This window comes from Pteropus medius, unplaced genomic scaffold, assembly GCF_902729225.1.
Source record: "Pteropus medius unplaced genomic scaffold, Ma_sr-lr_union100, whole genome shotgun sequence".
NCBI classification, from domain to species: domain Eukaryota; kingdom Metazoa; phylum Chordata; class Mammalia; order Chiroptera; family Pteropodidae; genus Pteropus; species Pteropus medius.
The window spans coordinates 11,018,707-11,030,848 of record NW_024349802.1 but is presented as its reverse complement, the minus strand read 5'-3'; the positions used below and the strand labels follow the sequence as shown (position 1 = coordinate 11,030,848).

Below are 12,142 nucleotides of genomic sequence, written 5' to 3'. Positions count from 1 at the left end.
CTCTAGTGGATTTTTGATTTCAGTTATACTTTTCAGCTCTAGATTTTCTTCTTGGTTCCTTTTCATAATTTCTATCCTTCTACTGATATTCTCAATTCATTGAGACATCATTTCCTTGATTTCCTTTAGTTTCCCGAACATATTTAAGATAGCTGAATTAAAGTCTTTGTCTAGTGAATCCAATGTCTGTGTTTCCTCAGGGACAGTTTCTATTAATTTCATGGTTTTTTTTCCTATGAATGTGAGCCATAGTTTTTTATTTAAATTCCTCATATTTTTTGGTTGGAAACTGGCCAATTTGAGTATTTTTATAAAGACCATATTTTTCATTGTGTTGGTCTCTTAAGTCTCCATCCTTTTCCTTAGTGCTCTGACATTTTGGATATGATGATGTGGTAACTCTGAAAACCAGATTCTCCCTTTTCCTCGGGGTTTGCATTATTGCTTGTTGTGGGCTGGAGCCATCTGTTTGTTCAGTTACTTTTCCTAACAATTTTTGCAAAGATTGTATTCTTTGTGGTCACTGAAGTCTCTCCATTCTAGTATCTCAATGGTTAGCCAGTGACCTGATATCGAATTCCTTTAACTCCTGGGACCAAAAAATAAAAACAAACAAACAAACAAATAAATAAATAAAAAAGAAGGAAGAAAGAAAAGGGAAGAAGAAAAAGGAGAAAGAGGAAGAGGGAGAGGAGGGCGGGAAGGAGAAGGAAAAGAGACAAAATTCTCCAGGTTTCTACAGACTGGCTCTGTATTGAGTCACTCCAATGCTTAGCCAAGCCATTTATAGCTCTGCCTTAGCCTCACTTGCTGCCATTAGTGAGCCTAAAAATCAGCTGGAGATGAAAGCTTATGGTATTTTCAGGTCTTTTATGAGTATGCATCCTGCCCTGGGCATATGTGTGGATTTCTAGGTTCTCCAGGACATGTGGGAACTTTTCAAAGTCCTTATTCCCTCCAAATCTCACTTCCCAGTTTTTCCTCTGAGTCTTTCTATTGTTTGCTCCAACTGTTATTTTTGCTTGTTCTTTCATCTTTCAATGTTTTGGAGGTTTTATGTTTTGAAAACAATGTTTTCAATGTTTTATGTACTGTGTCATAGCTGCTGAAAGAGTTCCAAGATAAGTGGAACAAAGGGAAGCCCTTTTGTTGGTCCTTTGGGGGAAAACTTAACCAGTCAAAAGAGACAAACACAATTCCTTGGGAACAAGATCTGCTCTGTTCCCTCCAGAACCAGGTACTCTGCCCACTACCTCGCAAATGTGGGCTGTTTTCTACAAAACCATCTCTGTGCTGGGGAGGAGACTGGGGCTAGGGTAAGTTCAAACATCATAAAGATCTCTTGCTATATTTAAGAAAATATCTTTCTCTTGGTTAAGCATTTACTTTGTTGCTATAAACCTTTGATTATCTCCCAGAGTTCTAGTAAGGTTGATTCTGGCCATTTTTGCCAGATGTTTCTGGGGAAGAACAGACCACAAGAGTTCGCTATTCCAACATTTTTGTTGATGTCACCTTGCTTTGCCATTTTCAAATTGGGTTAGTTATCTTTTCTTATTGAATTGTAAGAGCTCTTTATATATTGTGGATACAAGTCCATTTTTTACTATGAGAATACAATATTTGTGTAATTAAAAAATAATAATAAAATAAAGACTACACAAATTGTCCAGTGGTGCACAAATGTTACTGGAAATAGTCAACCTTTCTGTTAGAGTGTGATTTGGGCCGATTTCTTTCCTCATCCGTCAATGGACATCTTTATTACTCCCTCTGGCAGAGACTGCCCCCTGCTGCAGGTGTTGGCTGGTAAGGCAGTTGGTGCGGAAGTGGAGGGCTCTCTACCCTGGATTGTCTCATGGCTCCTGGAAGGAAATAACTATAGTGGCCTTCTTCTTCGCCTGGACCCTCAAGGTAGCCTGGGGAAGGTGTGGGGTTCTTTGGGAAGCTCTGGGATCTGGTCTTGGTTCTGCCCCACCCTCTCAACCAACCAATCAAAGCCTCAACTCCAGACCAGAGAAAACCTGACTCTCTAGGAGGACCAGGATTCAGAAAGGTCCAAGGGTGACTAGTCTGCAGAAGTCTGGAGCAACTCCTCACCCTTCAGAGAACTTCAACAATTTACCAAGTATTTTTACAGACTAATACCTTTGATTCTTACTATGACCCCATGAGGCAGATGTAATTTACAGATGAGGAAAGGGAGGATCAGAGAAGGAAAGGCACTTGCCTGTAGTCACACACCCATTAAAATCAGGCCTCTGTGAAATGATATGATGTCAAGGATTTGGCAGAGGTCAAGTGGAGGGTGTAGATCAAACAAGAATGGCCATCAGTTGAAAGTTGCTGAAGTTGGATGATAAGTAGATGGATTATCTATACTTTGCATATGATTGAAAATGTACATAATAAAAAAGTTAAAAGCAAAAACAAAAACAAACTTTGGCCCTCTATCTCCAAAATCAACAAACACACATTCATTTGGCCACCATAGTCCTAGACCTCCCTCTGTGCAAGGCCCCATGGACCATGAGAAACAGGTTGGAGCAGTTCACACTCTCAAAGATAAAGCAATGAGACCTGACTCATGTTTATAGGCCAGTTTGGTATCATGATTAAGGCACAGGCTTTAGTGTCAGACAGACATGGGCTTGAGTTTCAGTTCTGCTGCTCACCAGGAAGTTGCCTGACCTCTCTGAGCTTCAGTTGCCTCATCTGGAAACTGTAGGGAGAGACAGGATAAAAACTTTTTAGAATTGTTGCCTCACTAGAGTGCTGTGTGGAAAAAAAGAGACAATCCATGAAAAGCCTTAGTACAGTGCCATCAAGCACATGTAAAGGCTGATGGGTGTTAGCTGTTTTTACTATTAATAAAAAATTACAAATACTATAGGCAGTATGCTTTGGAGTCCAGAGGAAGGAGTGATTCATTCTGAGTCTCCCCTCACTAGGCAGCAATCTGAGCTTGCTCCAGGCTGCTCTCATGGGGGCTGCTGGAAGGAGGATACAGGTGAAGCAGGTGAGGCCCACTCTATGGGATGCAGCAGAAGAGGTTCGAGCCCGCCGAGCTGGCCTGAAGAGCCTGCGTTCAGGCCTCCTTGGGGACTCCCTGACAGAAAGTGGGGTCAACCAGCTGGGCAGGGCATTGCGGGAGTTGCAGGTAAGCAGTGAGGCCTGGAGGAGTCTGGGCCAGCAGTGGCTGGAATCCATCTTAAACCCTCTCTCCACAGTTGGTAAAAGCCTGGAGCCAGCGCTCAGGAAGCCGGATGCTCAAAGGGGTCAAAGCTGAGGCCATGGGGCTCCCAGAACCACAGGTATGTCTTCTTATCCAACCTCTTGGGGGCCCCTCTGATGTCGGCCTTCCTTTCCTCTGTTTAAGCACTATGAGGGGAGCCTTCCTTCATTAACTGATTCCCAAACATTTATTGACCGCTCACTATGTGCTGGGCACAGTGCCATGTAGGCTCAAGGAAATCTCTGTCCTCATAACATCATATCAGTGTTCTAAAGGGCTTATCAACACAGGGTTCTATGTGGCATGTAAGTTAGTCTTGGCAGGGGAGGGAAGACTTCAGGGAGGAAGTTGATTCTTGGAGGATATGGCCAGCAATGAGTGAAGAATATTCCAGGCGGAGAAAATAACAAGGAGTCTCAGAAGTGAGTGCTCGATTTCTTTGGGGAACTGTGAGCAGCTCAATTTGTTGGAGAATAGAGTTTGAGGAAGAGAGAAGAGGATTGGTCACGTAGGGCTTTGTAAATCTATTGAGATGTTTGTACCTTATCTTGAAAGTTAAGGGGAAGTCACAGAACTGTTTTAAGCAGGGAGGACAACATTGCTCCCCTTATTCAGGTGAGCGAACTGAGGCTCAGAGAAGGGAAGTGAGTATCCCGTGGTCACTAGGATAATCAAAGGCAGCACAGGTGTAAATGTCGAAGTACTTAGACTCAGTGTGGTGCTCTTTCATTCCCTTAGGATGCATGGCCGCTCCTGTGTAGAAGGGAGAGCTGTCTTCCAGGATTTCCACAGGGTGGCTGGATGCTATCCCACCCAGTCTTTCCTGGTTTTCCCCTTTTCATAACTACTTACAACTTGTTTTTACAGCCTTGGGCCTTGGGAATTAGGCATGCAAGCTCCTAATGCTCTTTATCCCATTTCATAGTATCTACAACTTTTATCAGCTTTTTATGGATGAGGAAATGGAGACTCAAAATACTAGTCACTTTCCTGAAGTCATACAGCTAAGAAAAGGAAGGGCTGGGCCCCTGACCTGTCTGATTTCAAAGCCCTGAGCTTAACCCAGAGGAAGGTTGTGGAATTCCCACTCCTGATATCTTCTCAGCAGGTGATAAATTCAGCAGCCAGCCACAGCTCAGGTCTCCCAGTGGAGCCCCAAGGTGGGTCTGGGGCTTGGGGGTGGAGTTGGGGGTCTTCTCCACCTTTGATGTGCTTAATTGCATTTTCCTCTGGGGACAGGAAGAACAGCATCTCTTGGATCTGGGTCCCACCAAGAGCATCTTCTCAGGGACTCTGAGGAACAGGTACCCTCATGTACCCCAGAACAACTGGAAGCTGTAGGGGGAGTAAAGAGTTACAGAGGTGCAGAGCCCAGTTAATATGTCTCAGGCTTACCTTGTTCCAACAACAAGGAGAAATATGGAGCTTCTGGCAAATAAAGAACCTGAAGGTCTACTGGATCCCTAAGGGAGGGACATGGGACGGAACTGTTTTCCTACTGGGCCGGATTTCCTACGTGATCTGTAAGCCTCATGGCATCTCTTGGCAGAGCCAATACTTCTCTCCCCACACGGCCTCCGAGTCTCTGTCCAGACTACATGCTCTTCCAGTCTAGTTAGGTCCTAGATGTAGTTGTGGGAACAGCCCTGGTAAAGGGATTCTGTTGGAAATGCTGGGCCCTGCATCCCAACGCTTTGTGCCTACATGGGCTTCTGGCTGAGCCTGGACTGATGCCACCAAGGCCCAACAGGCTCCAGATGTGGCCCTACAGTTCTTCTTGGCCCAGGCCCGGAGGCAGAGACTGAAAGAACAGCAGCAAATTAGGATCCAAGAGGAACTGAAACATTTGGAACAAGAGGAGGAGGAGGAAAAGGAGGAGGAAGCAGGAGACCAGGTCAAAGGCCTGATGGCTGGAGAAGAGGTGAGGAGGGTTATGTAGGGGACTTGAGTTCTTTCTAGTCAAGCCAAGCACTGTGCTGAGCGCTGGGATCCAGTGTCAGTCACAACAGACTGGGCCATACCTTTTTTCCTGGCCCTCACAGCTTTGTGGGGGAGAGATGAGGCAATTCTCAGTGCTAAGTGCTGTGACAGGGGGAGCTAGGGACTTGTAGGAACAAAGAGGTGTACCTGACCCAGGAGTGGGTCAGAGAAGATGACATCCGAGCTGAGACTCGACAAACAAGTCAGCCAGAGGGATGGACCAGACAAGGGCAGTTCATGCTCATCCCATGGAGGCACTCCGTAAATATAATTTGTTTGAACAAATTAAAAAACAAAACTTATATACATGGGGTTTGGGGTAGGGTGGGGTGGAAAAACACATGTTCTGAGAGAGGACAATACTGCCTGAGCAAAGGTCCAGCGAGAAGCAATGGCAAAATGGGTTCTGGGTATTGCAACCTGTCAGTCTGGCTGGAGCCTGGCAGGTGCATGGTCAGAGGCAAGGCTAACGAGATCAGTATGTGCCATGCCTCTGGATTTGGACTTTACCCCAAGGATGATGATGAACTGTTGAAAGCCATGTCATCTCAGCTCTGTTCCTCACTAGCCATATGAATTCAGGCACGTTACATGACCTCTCTGATCCAGTTCCCAAATCTGTAAAATGGTAACTCATCTTATAGGGTTGACATTGGATAAAATGAGATCATACACATGAAACATATAGAACAGAGGGGGCACACAGGTGGCACTCAACAAAGAGTAAGTGTCCCTTGGTATCCACAGGGGATTAATTCTAGGACCCCCATGGATACCAAAATCCACCGATGCTCACGTCCCTTACATAAAATGGTGTGTTTGTATATAACTGGCACACATCCCCCATGTGCTTTAAATCATTTCTAGATTAGTTATACCTTACACAATGTAAATACTATGTAATAGCTGTTATCCTGTATTGTTTTGGGAATAATGACAAGAAAAAGTTTGTACATGTTCAGTTCAGACACATAACCATCTTGGACTGACCTACCTACACAGTACACTTCAACAACAACGTAACATTAAAAAATATATATATTTTCAAACTGTGGTGAGTTGAATCTGCCAACGTGGAACTCGTGGCTACAAAGGGCTGTGTTATCACTTAAGGAGAGACAGAGATGGCACCGGGAACAGATTGTGCTGAGACTCCAGCTGGAAGCTCTTCAGGCAGAGCGGGACACTGCGGAGCAGGACCTCACAGCCCTCTATGACCTGCATGTGAAAGCCACCCGAGCTCAGACATGCCATGTGCTACAGGTCAGTGGGGACAGAAGGCAGGCCTTGAGCTGGTGACAAGGCTGGCTGACTGACAGATGTCTCTGAATCTGGGCACAGGTATTCCAAGCCTGGCGGGGGCTGTGGGAGGAACAGACCATGATCACGGAGCATCACCACCGTAGCCTGCTGGCTGGCGTCCTGCAAGACACCATTGACCTGGCCGCACAGAACCAGGAGCTCCAAGCCCAGAACCAGCAGCTTCGGCAGGGTGTGCACTGGGCTGGATCCTGTTCTAGGGAGGAATTTGGTGATCAGGATTCCTTCAGGGGCAGTTTCTTCTCTCCTCATTCTTGAGGGTTTTAAAAGGGAGAGGAAGTTGGGATGTAATAACCAAGCTAATCTTCATTATGGATAATTAATACCATCATTAACCAGGTCTCATCGTGCCAGTCCCTAAGTGCCTAATATCTACTATTTCATTTAGCCTTTTCTACTATCTGATATAATTGTAGGTAAAATTGACCCCCATTTCAGAGATAAAGCAACTAAAACTAGGAGAGGTTAAGTTATTGCCAAAGGACAGTCAGCTAGTAAGTGATAGAGCCAGAATTCAAATGCAAGTCTGGTTGGCTGTAGCTCTACACAGCAGACAGTAGTGGTTCACAAGCTGCAGCGTGCCTCAGAATCACCTAGGAAGCCTCTTAAAAAAAAAAAAAAAAAAAAGGAAAGAAAGAAGAGGAAAAGATTCTCAACCCCTTCTTCCTAAGATTCTGCTTCAATAGGTCTAAGACTTGTTTTATATATGTACATATATTTTAAAAAAAAAGCTTACTAGGTATTCTATCATGGGCTCAGGGCCTGACATTCCTCTGGCCATGAGAGCAGATGACAGGCAGTAGGGATCCATAAGAAATGAGAATCAGAACCACACTGAGTCCTTAAGAGTTCTCTAGCCTAGTTTGTCCTGCTGGATCTAGCACCTTCTATTTCCAAGACTCCCTCTAAAATCCCAGCACCCAAGTTTTGTGCTTCAGGAACATTTCAAAAACTCTGTGACAGAAAACAGCCTTGGCTCCATGGAGTCCTCCAAGGAAAAAATGCTGCTGATAACACTGGGGAGAAAACAGCCATTCCTCCTAGTCTGTAAGTTATCCCATGATTAAGATACTCAGGACACCAGGGGAACACAATTGTTTGAGAGAAGCTATGCTACACAGAAGACAACAGGACAACCATGGCCGATTGTACGAACCACCTACACCCCGGAACATTTTATTGACCTTATTGCTTATGCAGTTAGACACACTGATTGAACTATACAAGTTTCCCTGTGCCTGGTCCCAGATCACTCCATGTAGAGCTTCCGTGGCTGTTGGGAGCTGGGACACTGCTAGGCAAGGGCAGGACCCAGTGGGAAGGATGGTACCTCCTAGGAGCTATAGAGGGGGCAGTGGACTTCAAGAGGGCCTTTGGGTGAGCAGAGAGGTCAGGTGTGTAGGCTTAAGCCAGGGCCCAGGGGCAACATTCCCTGAGATGAGTCAAGCCCCAACTGCTCTGGGGTTTCCAGAACAAAGGCTGGATGTGGACAGCAGCACTTGGAGGGAGCAAGGGGCACTGTCTCCAGGCGCTGTTGGAACTAGGGGAGCTTGGCAGAGTGCACAAGGTGATGGGTATGTCATCCGTGGCAACTGGACTTTCCTGTAGGACAGCGGAGGGAGGGGGTGACTAGCCTTTATGGGAGAGTCATGTACCATGGCAGGGCTGAGGCAGCCGGCACGAGGCCTGCAGGAAGTGGGTCTGCTGGAGTGACGGTAGGCAAGGGAAACCAACTGTTGCCCACACCCCACTTTAAGCAAGTGCATTCATGCAAGATGAAGCAGGGAACCTCCTCTATCAGGGATGGCGTCATTTCTCAGGCCTAGGTATTGATGCTCCTCCAATTCCTTAGTCTAGAAGAACTTAGGGGCGAGTTAAGAATTTCCTTAACCAAACCCACTCTACAAGTCTCCCAGGAGTACAGCTTCATCCATCCACCTCCAGAGACTAACCTGGCTGCTCTCACTTCTGCAGCTTATCTCACAAGGCACTTGTTACAGGGCTGCTGAGGGAACGGGAGCCGCTGGGAGGTGGCTCTGATGATGGCACTCAATCTATGGGGTCAGGAGTCAGGGTGGAGGTGGTCGGGGACTAATGGCTGCCATAGTACAGGCGCACAGCCAGGCCAATGAGCAGCGTGGCCAGGAAGAAGGCAGCTGTGAGCTGTAGCCTCAGCAGGGCTGCTGAGAGCACAGCATTGACCACCAGTGAGCAAGATACCACAAACAGGCGTGTGATGCTGCTGCCATGCTTCATCACAGCTGACATGAGCAGTCCATTTAGTGCCTGGCTCAGTACCACAAGCGCTGCCCATCCTGAGAAACCTTCCAAGAGGCCTGGGCCAGGGCCACCACCTGCATGCAGACCTAAGTTCAGGAGCACGCCAAAAGTGTACAGGAAGAGGTTCTGAAGTGCTAGGGGCAGCCGCTGTCGCTTCATGAGCAGCTCTGTGTACACGGACGATAAGCCTGAGATGAGGCAGTACAGGATGAGGAGCAACAGTCCTAGTGGAGTGATATGCAGGCGCATGGGGCCAGCCGCAGCTGCTGGAGGGGGCCCAGGAAGGGTGTTCCCAGGGTCCTGGAGGCCACCAGTGGCATAGCAAGCCCCTGCTGCCATCAGCAGCAGCAGTGCTAAGCCCTGGCGTGCAGAGAGGCGGCGCCGGAGGCAAAGGCAGTAGAACAGGGCTGTGCTTCCAATCTTGAGATTGCTCAGCACCTGGTAGGTGCTGGGGTCCATGTAACGTTGAAGATGGATCACCAGGTTGTTGTTAGCTCCATAGAGCAGGGCTGATAGTGCGAAGGGGGCAGCTTGGCGCCAGGATGGGGTCCCCCGGGGCCATGCTTGCCAGCCCACCAGGAGGGAAAAGGCGCACAACAGCAGCTTGGTCAACTCAGTCAGCAGCACAGCCGAGGAGGGTCGGAAGGGCACTCGGCCATCCACATGGCACAGTGCCAGCAATGGGGCATGGGCACCATACATGGCAGTGGACAGGAGTAGCATCAGGGTCCAGCGAGCCTGCCTGGGACGGCCCAGGCCTGGCACACCCCCGTCCTCTATATTCATGCCCACACCAGACCCTGGGTGGCCTGTGGAGCTAGAAAGGGGCAGTGAAGATCATAACACGTTTGGGGAAAATCAAGGTATGGAGCTGGCTCCCAGGAGAGAGGAGCCATGGTACATTGCCAGAGACAATACTGAGGATCATAGTCAGCTGCAAACTCCACAGTCAGGGCTGGAAAGGGGCTGGTGGCCCTAGAAGCCACAGTCTTGGGACCAGTCCCATGGGATTAGGGAGGGAAGAAGCCCAGTGTGCTGGCTGATGAGCCACTGTCCACTCTCTGCAGGAAGGGATGCAAAGATGAAGGTGGCAGGATAGCTGGAGATGGAAAATGGGTGAGAGCTGGGGAAGCCAGATATGGTGTCCGTGGTCGAAAGGCCTCCACCTGCAGGCTCGAGTTGCTCATCCTGCCTCCCCCATGGGATCCAGAGCTAGTCAGGCCCCTTGCGCAGTGACCGCAGATAGTCCCTCAATGTCTTCTCCACATTGGGCACAGCATATGTCTGAGCTGCGTAGATGCCAGTGCAGGTGCCCACGGCAAAGCCTAATACTGCAGATGCTCTCAGTTTGGCAACCACATAACCAGCCAGGAAGCCCTTGAGGAATGGGGAGGACAAGAGCGACCCATCCTGTAAAGGAAGATTCAGGAGAAAACTCAGCAGGCTCTTCCCTTCTCTAACCAGGAGCTACTTAAGCTGAGCTTAGAGCACCCCATCACTTGCTCATCCTTACTCTGGAAATCTGTAGTATTCTCTCCAAAGATTTTCTCAAAGTTTTGGAGGCAGAAAAAGAACCTAGGAGTCCTGATCACACAATCTCAGAACCCTAGGGTTAAAAGGTTCCAAACACAGAACCCTACTGCCGCAAGGCCAGAGACGTCTCTGAGGAACCTGACTCCTGCCTGCTTCTCTAGCCTCATTTCCTATAATGTTCTTCCACTACTACAGCCAAACTGAACAGCTTTCATCCATTTATCATGCTACTTCCCACCACAAGGGCTTTGCATATGTTGTTCCATCTGCCTGGAATGTTCCTTCCTTCCCTCTTCACTTAGTTAACCCCTACTTAAGATCCCAGTTCAACTGCCATTTTCTCAGGGAAACTTTCCTTGAAGTCACAGAGAACAGGCCCTCAACAACCATTTGCTGAATAAATCTCTACCATCCATTCAAAAGCGTATTGGGCAATGAAGCATAAGCGGGGTAGGGGGGCAGCTGCAACTTTACCTGGCCCACACCACTATTGACTTCGTCTTCTACACGCTGCTGCAGGTGCTCCAGCTGGTTCTTGAGAAACGCCAGGTCCTTAAGCTTGGGCAGAGAATCCTAGGACAAGGGAGAGGCTGGCTCCAACAGACTGACCCAGCCCCATCTCCTGCTCAAGCCTATCAGAGGTTGGGGTGGGGGAAAGCTTGAGAAACCTTCTCCTATAATACCTTTTTGAGACACCAGTGACATTGAAAAGGACGGAATTCACATGGTGGCCAGGGAGGGGGTGACTGTTGAGATGGGCATCAGTAACTTACAACAACCCTTGTGAATTTTATATAGTAGCAGTGTGTAGGGAAGGCAGAAGAGCTAGGAAATCTTAAATTATATCTATCAGGAAAGCACGAACGACTCTATTATAAGCTACCTAGAAGTGGGGACCAGTTTGTTCTGTCTACTGAGTCCCAAGGCCTAACACAGGCAATGGCAAGTACTTAGCAAAAGTGTGCGGTGCTTATCTTCCAGACCAATGGTAAGTAATGGCCTGAGACAATTCCCTGGACAATTCTGAGCTAAATGTGGTTTTTGCTCCGGCTTCTCCTTTCCGAGGGCCAGCTCAAACTGAATGTGTGACTGTAGGCATGCACGCGCGAGCCAGGAATGGTGGGGAAAGGGGAAGACTGTGGGTAAATGAACTGAGTGATTTTTTCGATTGCATGTAAGTAAAAAATTCAATTGCGCAAGGGAGTGTCAGAGTGAATTGGAAACGTGTCTCTGGGAGGGGCTGGAGAATGGAGCAGAGTGAGCAGTGTGTCAGAGTAAAAGGTTTTAAGTGTAAGTAACTATGGATAGTGAGGGCCCCAGGAAGGGACACCGGGGAATCCCCGGCTTCACCTGCCTCGCATAGTGCTCCGCCACTCTACTCCCCACTAGAGGTACTTACTATTGGCAAGTACCCAGCGGCAACACCCAGTGGAAAGGCGCCAAAGTCCGCCCCCCAGGGGAAGTAAGGGCACCTCCACACGCGATCCGCTCCAGTATAGTGTCTCCCAGGGCAAAAAAGGTGTGGACACCATTCCTACCGCAGATCACTCTCATGGTCACTCACCTTGTCATCCGCCATCTTCCCCGTCGAACTTGTTGCGCAGGCGCAGCCCTCCCATCTTATGTCAAGTGCTCCTGCCATCTTCACTAAGGGCAGAGGAACTTCCGGGGCATTTTTGAAAAGGAAGGAAGCCCTTTCGTGGCAACCGAGCCTTAGCGGTCTCCTGCCCGCAGATACTCCCACATGACCCCTCCCTTCAAGCCCCAGGCTGCGTCTGCGCGCGCGCACACTTC

General features: G+C 48.3%; 2 protein-coding genes across 3 annotated transcripts; both read right to left on the bottom strand.

Annotated features, from left to right (window-relative positions):
• Positions 1-7,676: 7,676 nt before the first annotated feature.
• Positions 7,677-9,948, bottom strand: SLC35A4 (solute carrier family 35 member A4). Its single transcript, XM_039836296.1, has one exon. It carries the CDS (start codon positions 9,599-9,601, stop codon positions 8,627-8,629), a length of 975 nt encoding a protein of 324 aa, XP_039692230.1. The 5' UTR covers positions 9,602-9,948; the 3' UTR covers positions 7,677-8,626.
• A 34-nt stretch (positions 9,949-9,982) lies between these two features.
• LOC120581407 (SLC35A4 upstream open reading frame protein) lies at positions 9,983-12,106 on the bottom strand. 2 transcript variants are annotated; one of them, XM_039836305.1, is made up of 3 exons: positions 11,913-12,106; positions 10,823-10,921; positions 9,983-10,225 (listed from the first exon to the last, which is right to left on the bottom strand). In XM_039836305.1, the coding sequence occupies exons 1-3, from the start codon at positions 11,988-11,990 to the stop codon at positions 10,028-10,030; spliced, it is 375 nt and encodes a 124-aa protein (XP_039692239.1). In that variant the 5' UTR covers positions 11,991-12,106; the 3' UTR covers positions 9,983-10,027. The 2 variants fall into 2 exon arrangements, with proteins under 2 accessions (XP_039692239.1, XP_039692240.1); XM_039836306.1 differs by lacking the exon at positions 11,913-12,106 and adding an exon at positions 11,821-11,895.
• Positions 12,107-12,142: the final 36 nt, after the last annotated feature.

Excerpts from the sequence above, each read along its gene's own strand:
- SLC35A4 (XM_039836296.1), bottom strand. The coding sequence starts at position 9,601 with ATGAATATAGAGGACGGGGGTGTGCCAGGCCTGGGCCGTCCCAGGCAG.
- LOC120581407 (XM_039836305.1), bottom strand. The coding sequence starts at position 11,990 with ATGGCAGGAGCACTTGACATAAGATGGGAGGGCTGCGCCTGCGCAACA. Across the intron at positions 10,922-11,912 it reads GGAAGATGGCGGATGACAAG|GATTCTCTGCCCAAGCTTAA; the intron begins GTGAGTGACCAT and ends CCCTTGTCCTAG. Across the intron at positions 10,226-10,822 it reads TCAATAGTGGTGTGGGCCAG|GATGGGTCGCTCTTGTCCTC; the intron begins GTAAAGTTGCAG and ends CTTCCTTTACAG.